This window comes from Xyrauchen texanus, chromosome 32, assembly GCF_025860055.1.
Source record: "Xyrauchen texanus isolate HMW12.3.18 chromosome 32, RBS_HiC_50CHRs, whole genome shotgun sequence".
NCBI lineage: Eukaryota > Metazoa > Chordata > Actinopteri > Cypriniformes > Catostomidae > Xyrauchen > Xyrauchen texanus.
This window is the reverse complement of record NC_068307.1, coordinates 9840329-9856758: the sequence shown is the minus strand read 5'-3', so window position 1 is coordinate 9856758 and position 16430 is coordinate 9840329. Positions and strand designations below refer to the sequence as shown.

Below are 16430 nucleotides of genomic sequence, written 5' to 3'. Positions count from 1 at the left end.
TTCACTTATCCAAAATATCTTTCTTAACCACTAAAATCTTGGAAAGTCATGGTTGAATAATACCTGTTTGATAAGCCTGTGGTTTTTGTGCCCTTATCCATGTGTCTTTTGGTGGTGTGTGTTTTTAGACTCTGCCGATGGTGGAGCAGGACTGGGATCGCTCTCAACCTTCCAGCCTTCGGGCGAGCCGTACTCACCTGATGGGCAGCGACACTGAGCTCTCAGACTTGGATGATGAAGACCGTGAGACCATCTTCAGTTCAGCCGATATGCTGTCTCCCAGTGGGCACTCAGATGCGCAGACACTCGCTCTCATGCTGCAGGAACAGCTCGATGCCATTAATGAGGAGATAAGGTGAGGAATACAGACTCTTAAAGTTACAGTTTGCAGAAAAAGGACTTTCTTTCTCAAGCGGAAAACAAACGTGATGTGTTTTTGTATATACAATATAAGTCAATGGGATACAAAATTTTCAAGCTCCTAAAAAGGACGTAAAGGCAGCATAAAAGTAATCCACACACCTCAAGTGGTTTAATCCAAGCCTTCTGAAGCTCTATGAAAGGTTTTAGGTGAGAAACAGACCAAAATGGGAATCCTTGTTCAATAGTGTTAATTAAACTCTATAGACCCGCCAGCGGGCCCATATGGGGGCTCTTTATATTAAAATGTTCAAGTCCTGGATACATGAAGTAAGTCAGACATATTGGGTTTCATTTGAAAGTTTAGAATCAGAACTTTTCATAGAATACCATCAATTTTGCATTTATGTTACATAAAATAACAAAATAAGGGCTGAAAACATCCATGTCTCAAATAAGCGCCACCTAGAGGTAATGTGGTAGAAATATTCATGTGAATATAAAAGTCTTTCACATAGCAATTAAATGGATAAGTCATATATCAAATGAAAGCTCTCATTCTCAGACATATGACTATATAGTTTATTTGTTGCCTTAATACCATGGATCAATTGATTTAAAAAAAAAATCACAAAGTGAAATAGGCTTCAAATGCAAACAATTTTTTTTGTGCCAATCAATGCATCTGTAAGCCCTAGGTAGCCAAAAACGTTATATCTGCTTTTATCTTTGAGCCATTTTTTACTTGTGTATGAGCTTTCTTGGGTGAATAATTCAATGTTATATCTAAGTTGTCCAGAACAAAATATGCAGTCCAGCATGCTATTCAAATCATCGGAAAAACTTGTTCGATTATTGGTGATAAAACGTTTATATTATCGCAAAGGGGAGAATCTCAGATTTCTAATGACACCTAGAATGAGCTTCTATTCTACTCAGAGGCCAAAATATTTGATGAAACAATGGGGTTGGTGCATGAATGGTGAATTAGACTGAATGTCTATGGAAAAATTGCAGTAGGCAGCCCAAAAATGCACTAGAAATTAAGGGGTTAAAGGTACACCAGCAAAAAGAGCAAGCAAAGGTCAGAGAGAGAGAGGAAAAATAGTCACAGAAAAAAAAGATTATGACGGTTTTTGGTACAATTTTTTTTAATAACACTATAAATGGACTTTTGGGGGGAAATAATATGCTACAAAAGTATACAGAATGGCTCCTTTAACTTCTGGCAGATTAAAAATTCCCTTAAAATGAAAGAAACGTCGCCAATGTGTTACCGATCAGTTTAAACTGATTTCAGGGTTATGCTTTACAAAATGTCCTTAGTATATTAACCTTCTAAGATATTGCTACTTACTAGAGGCCTAATATTCTGATGCAAATATAACAGCTTTGATGATTCAGATGTCAGGTTCAGGTGTCTTATTGATCAGAATGTTGTGCTTTAAAGGCACACTCTGTTGAACACACTCATAAGACAGATGGGCACTTATAGCCAAGAGTCAGCTTTCTTCTCAAATTCACTGACTTTTTAGATTTCAAAATGACTTAGATACTGCAGGCAGACCAAAAGAGCACCTTGGCATCTCTCTGCTCTGGCAGACTGGAGATATAACTGGAACGGTTACAGAAACTGTCAGAACCTCATCCCGTCTAAATCCAAACAGTCCACTGAAGCCTCTGTCCTGATACCGAGCTGTCTGGATTTCATTCAGCAGCATAAAGGAAAATGTTGGCGGTAGAACCTCTGCCATATATGACAATATTTGTGAGTCACTACGCTGAATCTGCCCGTCACAAAGATTGATTCTGAGTCGTTGATAAATATAAATGCCAATCAGTAGCAGCATTGCCTGCGATGTGCAGTGATGTGATGAATGAACTCTTAAAGTTTCACTGACTGCATTTCCGCTGCATGAATACTTGAATTTATCAATACGGTTCTACAAAGCCTATGTACAGTATAAAATGCCTTATGTAAGTGTTCTCAATACATTTAAAGGTATTCATAATGCCTTATACATTGTAATATACAGTATTTTATCTTTTCATAAATCAGTTTAACCACTGTTTGTGAAATTATAATTCTGATCCATTCACCTTATAAATGTATAGTACATTATTAGTGATAGAAAACATGAATTTGGGTGTTCATTGTGTGTTTTAATGCATTATACTGTATAAAGATTAAGTGTGCGATTTCGTAATTGCAGAAATAATGTTTTCAAACAGGTTTCTCAAACACTCCCTTTGTCTTCCATTGGTCAACAAAAAGATAATCCCGCCCACAACTCACACGAAGAGTAAATATTGCTGTTATTGGGCTGTTTGGGATGCACAAACAAACCGAGCAATGTTCTGAAAGTGAGCCACAGAGTTAACACTTCCCAGGGAAATCAGTCTACTAAAGCTTATTTATAAATGACTTGGCATACTAAGCTGGAATATGAGACTGTAATTAATTATTACTGCTTAGAATTATTTACAAGAACGTTCAACTGATTAAAAGGTGCCTTATGTAAGACATTATGAAAACCTTCATAATGCATAATACATAAGGCTTCATGGAAAGTGTTATTGAATTGATTAACATAGTATATAACCATACATTTTCTTGATCACAGTTACATGTTCTTTTTGTATATATATATATATATTCTGATTGGAAAAAAGGCTTGTGGCTTTGATTTGATATCTCTATCTCTATCTCTCTCTGTCTCTCTCAGAATGATCCAGGTGGAGAGGGAATCAGCAGAGCTGCGGGCGGATGAGATCGAGAGTCGGGTGAACAGCGGCAGTATGGACGGGCTCAATGTGACCCTGCGGCCACGATCCTCCATCCCCACCTCCGTCACCGCCCTCTCCCTGGCCAGTTCTTCGCCTCCTGTAAGCGGCCGATCCACACCCAAGATGACATCCGGTTCAACCGCCCATGAGTTAGGCATCATGACCCTGGTGAGGCTGACCAGCCCTCCTACACATGTGCAATTCATGCATGCAGACAATGTATGAACGGTTCTTGTGTGATCATGCCTCACCAGATTGTTTTCCAATTAGTGTGGCATTCTTCACAAATTACAGACATCTATTACAGATAGAACTCTTCATAACAATTGTAATAATAATGCAATATTGTTTACAATTTCTGACCTCCTAATTCAATGCTTATCATCAAAATCTGAAAGTCTTTTTACAACTTTCTGTGTTAGCCCATGACTACTGTCCAAAAGGATCTTTTAGGTACACAGTGAATTGAAAAAAATTACAGTTTATAAATGGGCCATTGACATGATGCTCCTTTTTTCTGTCGGGATCTATTAAGGTATTTAAAAATACATACAAAATGCAATTCACACCTGTACTATTATCAAATGTGATGAAATTCTGAGCACAAAGTAATTTTGACATTTTTACTGGGCCTTAAAGTAACAAATGTCTAGGTGGTTATATCCGTCCAGCGAGAGTAACAAAACAATTATGTAAAAAGAAATGTTGGCATAAGCATTGTTTAATCATTTTTTATAATTATTTAAAAAACAAATAATAATAAATAAAAACAGTGAAACAATTTAGTTTTATAATATTATTAATAGCTTTAAAACTTTTGTCCAGGCAGTGAAACCAGCATGCATGGAGCCATTCTTTTGTCATGTGACAAGAAAGCCATAAAACAGAGAAGATCCCTTTAGTATAGAGTCCCTTAGAGGACAGCACAGGACTTATATATATATATATATATTTTTTTTTACAAATACCATAGTTTAACTATAGTTTTACGAAAGTAATATTTTAGACTGTAGTAACCATAGTTTTTAGAGGATTTACTATAGTAATATTGTAGTAACTATGAAAAGTATGTTAAGTAACCATGTTTTTTTGGGGGTGGAAACCATGGTTTTAATGCAGTATACTGTATCCATAAAGTAACCATGGTTTATATAATGTTTGTTGTAAAACCATAATAACCACAAAATTATGATACAGGTGAAACTCGAAAAATTAGAATATCGTGCAAAAGTTCATTAATTTCAGTAATTCAACTTAAAAGGTGAAACTAATATATTATATAGACTCATTACAATCAAAGTAAGATATTTCAAGCCTTTATTTGATATAATTTTGATGATTATGGCTTACAGCTTATGAAAACCCCAAATTCAGAATCTCAGAAAATTAGAATATTACATGAAATCAATTAAAAAAAGGATTTTAAATACAGAAATGTCGGCCCTCTGAAAAGTATAATCATGCATATGTACTCAGTACTTGGTTTGGGCCCCTTTTGCATTAATTACTGCCTCAATGCGGCGTGGCATGGATGCTATCAGCCTGTGGCACTGCTGAGGTGTTATGGAAGACCAAGATGCTTCAATAGTGGCCTTCAGCTCTTCTGCATTGTTTGGTCTCATGTCTCTCATCTTTCTCATGGCAATGCCCCATAGATTCACTATGGGGTTCAGGTCAAGCGAGTTTGCTGGCCAATCAAGCACAGTAATACCATGGTCATTGAACCAGGTTTTGGTACTTTTGACAGTGTGGGCAGGTGCCAAGTCCTGCTGGAAAATGAAGTCAGCATCTCCATAAAGCTTGTCTGCTGAAGGAAGCATGAAGTGCTCTAAAATGTCCCGGTAGGCGGCTGCGTTGACTCTGGACTTAATAAAGCACAGTGGACCAACACCAGCCGATGACATGGCTCCCCAAACCAACACAGACTGTGGAAACTTCACACTGGACTTCAAGCATCTTGGATTGTGTGCCTCTCCATTCTTCCTCCAGACTCTGGGACCTTGGTTTCCAAATGAGATGCAAAATTTGCTCTCATCAGAAAACAGACGTTGTTTGTTGTTCAGGAGCGGCTTGACAAGAGGAATACTGACATTTGAAGCCCATGTCCAGGACCCGTCTGTGTGTGGTGGCTCTTGATGCAGTAACTCCAGCCTCAGTCCACTCCTTGTGAAGCTCCCCACACATTTGAATGGCCTTTTCCTGACAATCCTCTCCAGGCTACGGTCATCCCTGCTGCTTGTGCACCTTTTTCTTCCACACTTTTCCCTTCCACTTAACTTTCTATTAATGTGCTTTGATACAGCACTTTGAGAACATCCAACTTCTTTTGCAATTACCTTTTGAGGCTTTCCCTCCTTGTGGAGGGTGTCAAAGATGGTTTTCTGCACAACTGTCAGGTCAGCAGTCTTCCCCATGATTGTGAATTCAACTGAACCAGACTGAGAGACCATTTAAAGGCTCAGGAACCCTTTGCAGGTGTTTAGCTGATTAGAGTGTGACACTTTGAGCCTACAATACTGAACCTTTTCACAATATTCTAATTTTCTGAGATTCTGAATTTGGGGTTTTCATAAGCTGTAAGCCATAATCATAAAAATTATATCAAATAAAGGCTTGAAATATCTTACTTTGCTTGTAATGAATCTATATAATATATTAGTTTCACCTTTTAAGTTGAATTACTGAAATTAATGAACTTTTGCTCGATATTCTAATTTTTCGAGTTTCACCTGTATTTATTAACATGGTTTTCATTGTCCTGTATCATTACTATTATTTTACTATGAATATCAAGATTAAAATAAGTTACTGTAGTAATACCTTGGTCAATTTATTGCAAGGGTACACAAACTATTGTGAGGGAAAGCAAAACTTATCACGAAGGAACACAAACTAATGAGAGGGAACGCAAACCTTATTGCGAGGGCACACAAAACTATTTCATTGATAAAAATTCCTGCCATGTCATCTTAGGTGATCCTCATGACTTCGTGTGAAATAAAAAAAAATATCTCCTATATATAGAATTTTATCAAAAGGCAAATTTTTTTCAGGTCTAATGGAGTAGCCCTGACAAAACATCTTGACAATATTGACATATTTTTACCCTTTAAAAACATTGTACAGTAAGTAATAATTGAAGAAAATTAAAACAAATATATGATATCAACATGGACACAAACATTACATTTCTACAAGCTTGATACATGTGGTTTAAACTTGATTTTTATATGACAAATTTTTATCATCTCAAACAACCTTATTTATCAACGACCCAAATATTTGTTACTTGCCATGAAACTGTGTATATATATATATATATATATATATATATATATATATATATATATATATATATATATTTGGACCCTGTCCGTGAACAAACACACAGGTTTCTCCTCTATCTCTGACTCTGCTCCCTTCCCTCACTCCATGAGTTCAACAGGAGCTTGAATGAATCCTATTTAGATTTTTCTAACAGTGATAATATTTATTATATATTAATCTATATTCCTGCATCTTTTCGGTCTCTTTCTCCATGCTAACGCTATCAGCCTAGTGATTTAAGGAAACACCGCAGGAGAGTGGCTGTAAGTGTACTGTCTTCATTTCTAAATGAGTAAACGGAAGACCTGCTTGGTTTTTTTGTCAATTCAATATGTGTGTGCCTGCTTGTGAGAGTGACAGATGTGAAGAACATAAAGTGTTTGTGTTTGCATGTTAATTTGACTCCGTATTAATTAATGAGTGTTTGGAGGTGTGTGGGAGAAGATTTGTGTGTGTCATTAGTGTTGTTGCAAAATTGTGGTTTTGTCCTAGTCCCCCGTGGAGGCTCGAGAGGACAAGGCCACCATAAAGTGTGAGACATCGCCCCCCTCCTCCCCTCGCAGCCTCAGACTAGACCAAATGAACTTCGCTCAGCTAACAGGAAGCCTAGAGGATGGCCGAGGGTAAATACACTCACAAACATCCACAGCCAATCACGTCTCTAGTGCTTATAGATTCCTCTCTGATTGAAGTAGATTGGACATAATTTACCCAGCAGGCTCAACTGAGGACAGATGAGTTTGTGACTCACAGAAACACACAAACATACACTTAGCTTATCTTGGGACTATAAAATAGTTAATTACTATCAGCATGACTTTGTTCATCTTGTTGTCCACATTTGTCCAATAGTGACTATAGTCTCTGTATCAGTCTTCAGTGAATATATGTTAGTACATTTTTACCTCCAGATGTTCTCTCTATATAATCGACACTATTTGAGATCTTCCCTATTAGCTGTGATCTTTTCATATGGGCAATTTAATAAAGAATACAATAAAATAGAAGTAGTTAATGTGCATGCAGGCTAGTTTAAAGGGATAGTTCACCCAAAAAGTTAAAATCTCTCATCATTTACTCACCCTCATGCCATCCTAGATGTGTATAACTTTCTTTCTTCTACTGTACACAAACTAAGATATTTAGAAGACTATTTCAGCTCTGTAGGTTCATACAGTGCAAGTGAATGGTGGCCAGAATTTTGAGGTTCCAAAAAGCATATAATGTGAGCATAAGAGTAATCCATGCAAATCCAGTGGTTAAATCCATGTCTTCAGATGTGTTAGGATAGGTGTGGGTGAGAAACAGATCAATATTTAAGTCCATTTTTACTATTAATTCTCCTCATTGCCCAGTATGGGGCAGTATGCATGAAGAATGTGAATCGCCAAAAACAAAAGAAGAAGAATGTTGAAGTGAAAGTGAAAGTGGAGATTAATAGTAAAAGGGGGCTTAAATATTGATCTCTTTCTCAACCACACCTATCATATCGGTTCTGAAGACATAGGTTTAACCATTGAAGTCTTATGGGTTGCTTTTATACAGCCTTTATATGCTTTGTGGATGCTTATATGCACACATTTGGTGTATATTCACAAAATTGCTTCACAACAAATTGATTTAACTAATTGAACCAATTTTACATAATATTTACTCAAAATTCACCACAACACTGAAGACATAAGATGTTTATCATCCTTTATATCTTTATAAAATGAATATTCCTGCACTTAAGTGGTGTAAAAATATATTTTAATAATCATTTTTATCAAGATTGAGCATTAGCTTTGATAGTCCCAAATTGAAGTGCATGAATAACAAAGCAATTCTCAGCAGGGCAGACCACTTAATGAAAGGATTACATACAAAAATGATAATGGAAGTTAAGAGAATGTTAGACAGTATAAGGCCATTCACACAGGACAGGTCCTTGCATTCAATCTGCACTATATTTCAGTTGTTTGTCTTTGTACACATTGCGTCAGACTAGCTGTTTTTGTAATCCAAGAACGCATCCTGTGTGAACGACCCCTAAGTGTTTATAAATAAGGCACACAATATCTCTCCTCTCTCTCTCTCTCTCTCTCTCTATGCCTAGGGGCAACAAAAAGAAGGGCATAAAGTCCTCCATCGGCCGTCTCTTTGGCAAGAAGGAGAAAGCACGTTTAGACCAGCCAATGATCAAGGATGGCCAGATGACACCACCTGTTATTCCAGGTAAAGAGGATCATAATGCTATAAATTCTGATTTATTGCATTATGTGTATAAACTAAGACAATATTCTGCTTAACTAACCATAAATTGAGTTTTGTGTTTTAATATGACACGTTATGATTAACAGATTTCGAGATGGGTATCGGAGATACCATGACCTTGAGCAAACTGGGCACCCAGGCAGAGAGAGACCGCAGGATGAAGAAAAAGTAGGTCTCCTCTGGTGTCCCTCTCTAATTATCACTCAGAACATGTGGTCCCTTCATCCTGATACTTGATTTTAGATCATCCTGAGGCCATTCGCTAATATGGATTTAGATCATCCATTCGCTAATCTGACTTTATCCTAATTACACAGCTCAGTTAAAGCAAATGATCAATCGATCAGATGGTAAAAGTGCCATTTTCTGCAGATAAACAAGTGAACAAATAAAGTTTTATAATAGGCTAATAACAGGGCAAGAGAAGCCTTATTTGAGGATACTTTACTGTCCTCTCTGTAGAGCGGTATTGTATCTCTGTCCCCTGACCAATAGCTTAACAGAAAAAAACGCTTCCTAATTAGCACCCGCCATGTGGATGAGTTTTAGGCTATGTGTGTGTGTGTGTCCATTCTTTGGAACTGTGGTAAGAACAAAATGTGCTTCTTGTCAGGGTGTTGCATGAGGAAAAGTAATTGGATAGCCGTTGTAGTCACTTACAAATATGTTCACTCCAGAAAACCCTACACTGTCAAAAGTGGTAACCTGCAATTGTTACCTTAAAGTGCTAATTCTTCCTGATCTAACCCTTCAAATTAGTTTTGTTGGTGTAACTTGATGTGTTCAGGCTGAGGCAGTTATGTTAAATAGTTTTTTTTTGCCAGATAATTGGAACATGTTTTGAGGTTAACATTATATTCAGTGCACTTTACCCTCCTGTATATGTGTCAGGGTTTGTGAAGGCATCGGCAAGAGAGCAAGAATCCAATCGCATAATTTTAACCTTGTCATGAGTAAAGTCTAAATTCCTCTGCAGTGCCCCCTAGAGTGAGTTATTTTTGCACGTGACACTGCATAGCCGGTAGAAAGGGGCAGAGTGTAGACAAGTATTTTTTTATTAGTTTAGTTACATTTTTTAATTCTTGTCATAAAAAAAAATACTGTATATAATATAGTAAACATGTGAACAAATGGTTATGTCTGCTGTACTGTTTTTGTTTTATTCATTTAGTTTTTATTTTTATTTTGAAATAAAAACTAAATGAATCCCAGTCCATGACAGACCCTCCACCTCCAAATCGATCCCACTCCAGAGTACAGGCTTTGGTGTAATGCTCATTCCTTCAACGATAAATGCGAGTCAAAACTGTGACTCATTAGTGAAGAGCACATTTTGACAGTCCTGTCTGGTCTAGTGAAGGTGGGTTTGTGCCCATAGGCGACTTTACAACAGGCCTATAAGCCCTCAGTCCAGCCTCTCTGAGCCTGTTGCGGACAGTCTGAGCACTGATGGAGGGATTGTGTGTTCCTGGTTGTGGCAGGGCGGAGGGCGGGGCCGGGTCGTGATCCTACACACCCGGTCCCGTATTAGGCTAATTATGCCTCAGTGAGGTTTAAAGGCTGACTGCAGAGGGCCGTGCGGGAGAGAGAGATCGTTAGCGGACATGTCCGTCATGTGTGTTTATGTTGTCTTTTAAGTTTCTCATTAAAATATGATTTATATCGTCAAGCCGGATCTCGCCGCCTCCTTTCCATTGAATACCTTTACACTGGTGTAACTCGGACAGTTGTTGTTACCATCCTGTACCTGTCCCACAGGTGTGATATTTGATGTACCGATCCTGTACAGGTGTTGTTACACGTGGTCTGCCACTGCGAGGATGATCAGCTGCCCTTCCTGTCTCCCTGTAGCGCTGTCTTAGATGTCTCACAGTACAGACATTGCAATTTATTGCCCTGGCCACATCTGCAGTCCTTATGCCTCCATGCAGCATGCCTAAGGCACATTCACGCAGATGAGCAGAGACCCTGGGCATCTTTCTTTTGGTGTTTTTCAGAGTCAGTATAAAGGTCTCTTTAGTGTCCTAAGTTTTTATAACTGTGACTTTAATTGACTACCGTCTGTAAGCTGTTAGTGTCTTAATGACCGTTCCACAGGTGCATGTTCATTAATTGTTTATGGTTCATTGAACAGGCATGAAAAACATTGTTTAAACACTTTACAATAAAGATCTGTAAAGTTATTTGGATTTTTACAAAACTATTTTTAAAATACAGTGTCCTGAAAAAGGGGTGTTTATACATATATATATATATATAGTTGACCGTTTTATTTTAATAGTGTTAACATTTTCATTTCCACCACAAAATTATATGAAACACAATACAGAATTTGAGATGTGGTGGAAATCACAGGTGGAAAAATTACAAAAATGAACATAAAATACTACTTTCTAGAAGTCCAGACTGCTAAAAGTTCCTGAAGTTGAAGTAACACCAATGTATTTTGGCCACCCTGCTCAATAGAGATTGGCTTCAGCATTGAACATTGAATAACACATATAGTTTAACCACAACTCTATGCTTCCAGCTTTCACACTGATGTGAGTTTGATTTATAAAGGTCTTTATTTTTCTTTGTCTTCTATCAGACATGAGTTGCTGGAGGGTGCCAGGAGGAAAGGACTTCCTTTCGCTCAGTGGGACGGCCCCACTGTTGTCTCCTGGCTCGAGGTACAAAGACATCAGCAACCATCATCCCTCCCACAGTGCAGTAATGAGCACAGCTCTCATGATCTCCATGATTATAATCACACAAATCACAGAGGGGAAGGGGGATGCGGATGACAATAATTACTATAATTTCTCACTCGCTCTGATGATGATGAAGATAACAAAGATTTTTTCAGCATTTTGGTAATTTTTCCTTTGACATCTTTCAGCTGTGGGTGGGCATGCCAGCTTGGTACGTGGCAGCGTGTCGTGCTAACGTGAAGAGTGGCGCCATCATGTCGGCGCTGTCGGATACAGAGATTCAGCGAGAGATCGGTATCAGTAACCCACTTCATCGGTTGAAGCTGAGGCTGGCCATTCAAGAGATGGTGTCGCTGACTAGTCCGTCAGCTCCTCTCACCTCCCGCACAGTAAGAACCATGCCCTTAAACTACTCCATTTTATACGTATGGTCAAATATAAGCCATGATGTTCCAAACACATATGACTTTCTTCCTTCTATGGAACTTAAAAGGTAAAAGTTTTTAAGAATATCCTGGCAGCTCTCTTACAGTCAAAGTGAATGGGGAAAGACACTGTCAAGCAAGGGAAAAAAAAAAAAAATTAAAAAAATGGACTTTTTGTGTTTCACAGAAGAGAAAAAGTCATACAGGTTTGTTGAAACAACATGGGGGTGAATAAATTATGGCAATTTTTTTTTGTTGAGTGAATTATTAATTTAACGTTGAACAAAAAGAATAACTGAGCCCGTGTCTGTTTTCCCACTTTCTCTGAGCGTATCCTCATCTCTCGCCCTGCTCAGTTTAAACCAACATTGTTTGATTTCTTATGCATTGGATTGAGAAAGTGAGGCCATCTCTTTTATCTGCAGTGCTATTATGTCCTCTGTGTTTTTTGGGCTTGAATTAGTGTTAGTGGGAAATATTCTCCTTACAAAGCGTGGGGATAGCAAAAACATTCAATGTCTCAATCAGGACTTCTGAAAACCATTAGTGTGTGTGTCTCTCTCTTTTTCTGTGGACAGTCTTCCGGAAATGTGTGGGTGACTCATGAGGAGATGGAAAACATGGCAACATCCACCAAAATGGTTCGTCCATCTGTGTGACTCTCTTGTGCCCACGGCGCCATGCATATGCCACGCTTCTGCAGCCCTCATAACCCCAGCCTGCTGCCCCTGAATCCATCCCATCCCCCTATGCCCTGCACAGTACGCAAACAGTGCACCTTTGTGTGATGTTTCCATGTTTACAGTATGTGTTTTGTGCTGTAATCAATAGTATTTCACTGCTGCTGTTACTCGGTGTCCCACATTATTCACTCTAACTTGGCTGAGCTCAGTGAGTTATTTAACTGGAAGTGTATACTACTAACAGTGTCTCCTATGTGCTCTAACATGCTGTCACTCTGGGGTTTGACTAACAGGAGAAAGAGGAAGGAAGCTGGGCTCAGGTGAGACGAACTCGCTGCCTTTGACCGACAGAGAGTCTTCCATTGACCTCACCATTAACATTTTTTTTTCTATAATAAACACTTTCAATACAGATTAACCTGAGAAGGAATTTATAAATGTACCGCATATGGAATTGGTTGAGAGCTCAAATGATTGTCATATGAAAATATGCAGTTATGTATGCAGGGAATACAAAGATTTTGGTGGAATAATTGAGGATTGATGATGATAATAATGTTTGTGGGCAAGTTTGTATGTGAGATTGTATATGGTGCCTACATAAATGATTAAGATTAATAAACCCACTTATGACCCAATTAACAGCATCTAATATGTCTTCTATTTCTCAGACTTTAGCATATGGAGACATGAACCATGAGTGGATTGGGAATGAGTGGCTTCCCAGTCTGGGCCTACCTCAGTACCGCAGCTACTTCATGGAGTGCCTGGTGGATGCTCGTATGCTGGACCACCTGACTAAAAAAGACCTGCGAACACATCTAAAGATGGTGGACAGCTTCCATCGGTAAACAATAACCATAGTTGCTAAAAATGTACTCTTTATACTATTTTGTGTTTTTTTATTTTGTTTTTTGTTGTATTTTGTTATGTTTCGGTTTGGTTTTTGTTTTGATTTTGCCTTGCCTTTTTTTGTTTTGTTTTTTGTTTTGTCTTAATATGGTTTTTTGTTTTGCTTTATTTTGTTTTTTGTCCCGTTTTGTGTTTTGTTTTTGTTTTTACTTTTTGTTCCGTTTTGTTTTTTATTGTGCTTTATTTGGTCTACTTTTTGTTTTGATTTGTTTTACTTTTGTTTTGCTTTACTTTTTGTTTTATGTTGTTTTGCAGGGCTAGTTTGCACTATGGCATAATGTGCTTGAAGAGGCTGAACTACGATAGGAAAGAGTTAGAACGAAGAAGAGAAAATTTCCAACATGACATCAAAGGTGACTCAGCAGACACAATAATGTTTTAGAGCTCATCTGCCTATGAGGAAATTATGATTACACAGGATTCATTACTACCACAGTAAGTTATGAAGGGAATAGCACTCTCTAGTGGTCATACCTGTTAACCACATTTTGAGGACAGGAATGTGTGAGGTCAACAGCTGTGCTTTTTTATTGTCAAATCCATTTAATGGGACAGCGCCCGGCTGAACTTTATCATAACACATGAACTTGACACAGCTGTCACAGCTTTTTAAAATCTTTCATCTTCCTCACATAGACACACGCACCAACTGCTTAAGACATACACACACTTAAGCACATTGCGCACAGAATTGTACAAAGAGAAAGTAGGCCAGCCAGCTGTGAAAAATGATCATGCTGCACATACGGTTACCTAAACACAGATATTTCGAAATGCTACAGTTGTAAACACACTCTCCTTCGAAGATTTGCTTCATTGATGTTTACTGCACAGAGTATTATGTAAGTATTGAGGCAGCTTAATGTAAAAGCAATTGATGTCATATTTGGAAGAAAGTGTCTTGAAAAGGTAATATCAGATTATTTTACCGTTTTGCACTCCCAGATACCCTGGTGTGGACCAATGATCATGTAATGCAGTGGATACAGAACATCGGTTTGAAGGAGTACAGTAATAACCTGCTGGAGAGTGGGGTACATGGAGCTCTAATCGCCCTAGATGAGACTTTTGAATTCAGCAGCTTGGCCCTCATTCTACAGATCCCTATGCAGAACACCCAGGTGAGGGTTACACAGATAATGCTCTGACAAATGAGGTTTAAAGCCATCAATGATTAGCCGGATTCACCAGCCATACCTGGTTGCCATTCTAGGAGAGCACTTTTTTGATGTTCTGGTATCAAACTCGCTCAGACTCACTCAGTTGACATGGTTGTCCATCATACTGAGGACTGTTCCAAAGTCTTGTATCTCTGATGTATCTTCCAGGCCAGGCAGATTATGGAGAGGGAGTTCAATAATCTCTTGGCATTGGGAACGGGCCGGCGCCTGGAAGAGGTAGGTGAAGTTTTGAATTCTAGTTTGAATTTAAGATGTCAGCCCAATAGAGTCTTGCTGCTAACATGTGCATTTTGAATTGTGCAATAATAATTGAGGTGCAAATTATCATCCAGACCACTTCTAAAGCAGCATATAGAGGCACTCATAATGTCACTGTCATGTTTTACTTGTTACTTCTATCAGCTCTGATCAGGATGGACCATTCAAAGTCATTTGCAGAATTTTATTAAACTGCATTTTATTGGGGGGCCTCAGCAAGTAAAGACCCTGACTACCACAACTGGAGTCGCAAGTTCGAATCCAGGGTGTGCTGAGTGACTCCAGTCAGGCTTCCTAAGCAACCAGTTGGCCCAGTTGCATGGGAGGGTAGAGTCATGTTGGGTTAACCTCCTCATGGTTGTCAAAATGTGGTTCTCGCTCTCGGTGGGGTATGTAGTGAATGCAGAGAGAATAGCGCGAGCCTCCACACATGCTAGGTCTCCACGGTAATGTGCTCAACAAGCCACGTGATTCGATACACTGATTGAGTGTCTCAGACACGGAGGCAACTGAGATTCAGCCTCTGCCACCCAGATTGAGGCGAGTCACTATGCCACCACGAGGACTTAGAGTGCATTGGGAACTGGGCATACCAAATTGGGGAGAAAAAATGAAGTGGCAAAGACAACAATATCAATATCAGATGATGCTTTTACTGTATATCAAGTTCTGTTTAATTAAAGCTGCCTTAAAGTAAAAGTTTACTTAAAGTAGTGTTGTGATTTTCACTAAAAAACACCAGTGTTGGTGTAGTCATATTTATTTTAATAATATCTCAACTCTTTTCATTCTTAACAACAGTGTGATGACAAGTCTTTCCGAAGGTCTCCATCTTGGCGTAAGCGCTTCAGGCAAAGAGACGGCCAGTGTTTGGGTATGATGCCAGGGTCCATAGAGACTCTTCCTGCTGGCTTCCGCCTCAACACCATGTCCATTCCCTCCTCCATGGTTGCTGTGCCCAAAAAACAGCTGCAACCAGAAGGTAGAAATGGGGATGGGCTGTTTTACAGGGCTGAAATGAGTTCAGCATTGCCGTTAGCATGTTGAAATGGGTGCAGTGCAGTACTAACAACACTAATAATTAACTTTTTAGTTAACAGTATATCTAAGAACAGGGGTTTTCAAACTGGGATATGTGAAAAATTAAATTTTTTTTGTGGAAAAGCTTTATTTTGTTTTTATTTATTTTTTTGGAAAAAGTACAAAAAATTAACATTTATTACATTTTACATTATTTGTATTTTACTCTACTTTTACACTAAGACGGAAATCATTAGATTAAATATGATTAAATATGATTTAATCTACTGAAGGAATAGTTCCCCTTCTGTCGCTCTCTCCACGTTGTGTCGGAGAAGCGACACTAGGGGTCTCTCTTGAGCGCCGATATTCACCTCTGATCTTATTGAAAAGGGCCAATGGGAGTTGGCAGTCGGTATTTGCATATCCCGCCTCGGACATACGGGTATTTAAGCGGCGCAAATACGGGAGTTCATTCAGAAAATTTCTTCGAGCCGATGGTCTGTCTGCAGTTTGCTGCGAAGTTAC

The 16430-nt window shown here is 38.6% G+C and overlaps 1 protein-coding gene across 2 annotated transcripts in view; it reads left to right on the top strand.

The window, feature by feature from the left end:
• Positions 1-16430, top strand: part of LOC127625921 (liprin-alpha-4-like) — a 167132-nt gene that overhangs the window by 138093 nt on the left and 12609 nt on the right. The window contains exons 14-28 of one of the 2 annotated variants that reach the window (XM_052101387.1): positions 150-355; positions 3087-3315; positions 6702-6737; positions 6967-7097; positions 8573-8691; positions 8817-8898; positions 11321-11402; positions 11612-11812; positions 12427-12489; positions 12825-12851; positions 13203-13378; positions 13699-13796; positions 14389-14564; positions 14772-14840; positions 15684-15864. In XM_052101387.1, the coding sequence (XP_051957347.1) occupies positions 150-355; positions 3087-3315; positions 6702-6737; positions 6967-7097; positions 8573-8691; positions 8817-8898; positions 11321-11402; positions 11612-11812; positions 12427-12489; positions 12825-12851; positions 13203-13378; positions 13699-13796; positions 14389-14564; positions 14772-14840; positions 15684-15864 (1876 nt within the window). Of the gene's footprint in view, positions 1-128; positions 356-3086; positions 3316-6701; positions 6738-6966; positions 7098-8572; positions 8692-8816; positions 8899-11320; positions 11403-11611; positions 11813-12426; positions 12490-12824; positions 12852-13202; positions 13379-13698; positions 13797-14388; positions 14565-14771; positions 14841-15683; positions 15865-16430 lie in introns of both variants that reach the window. The other variant, XM_052101386.1, reaches the window with a different exon arrangement.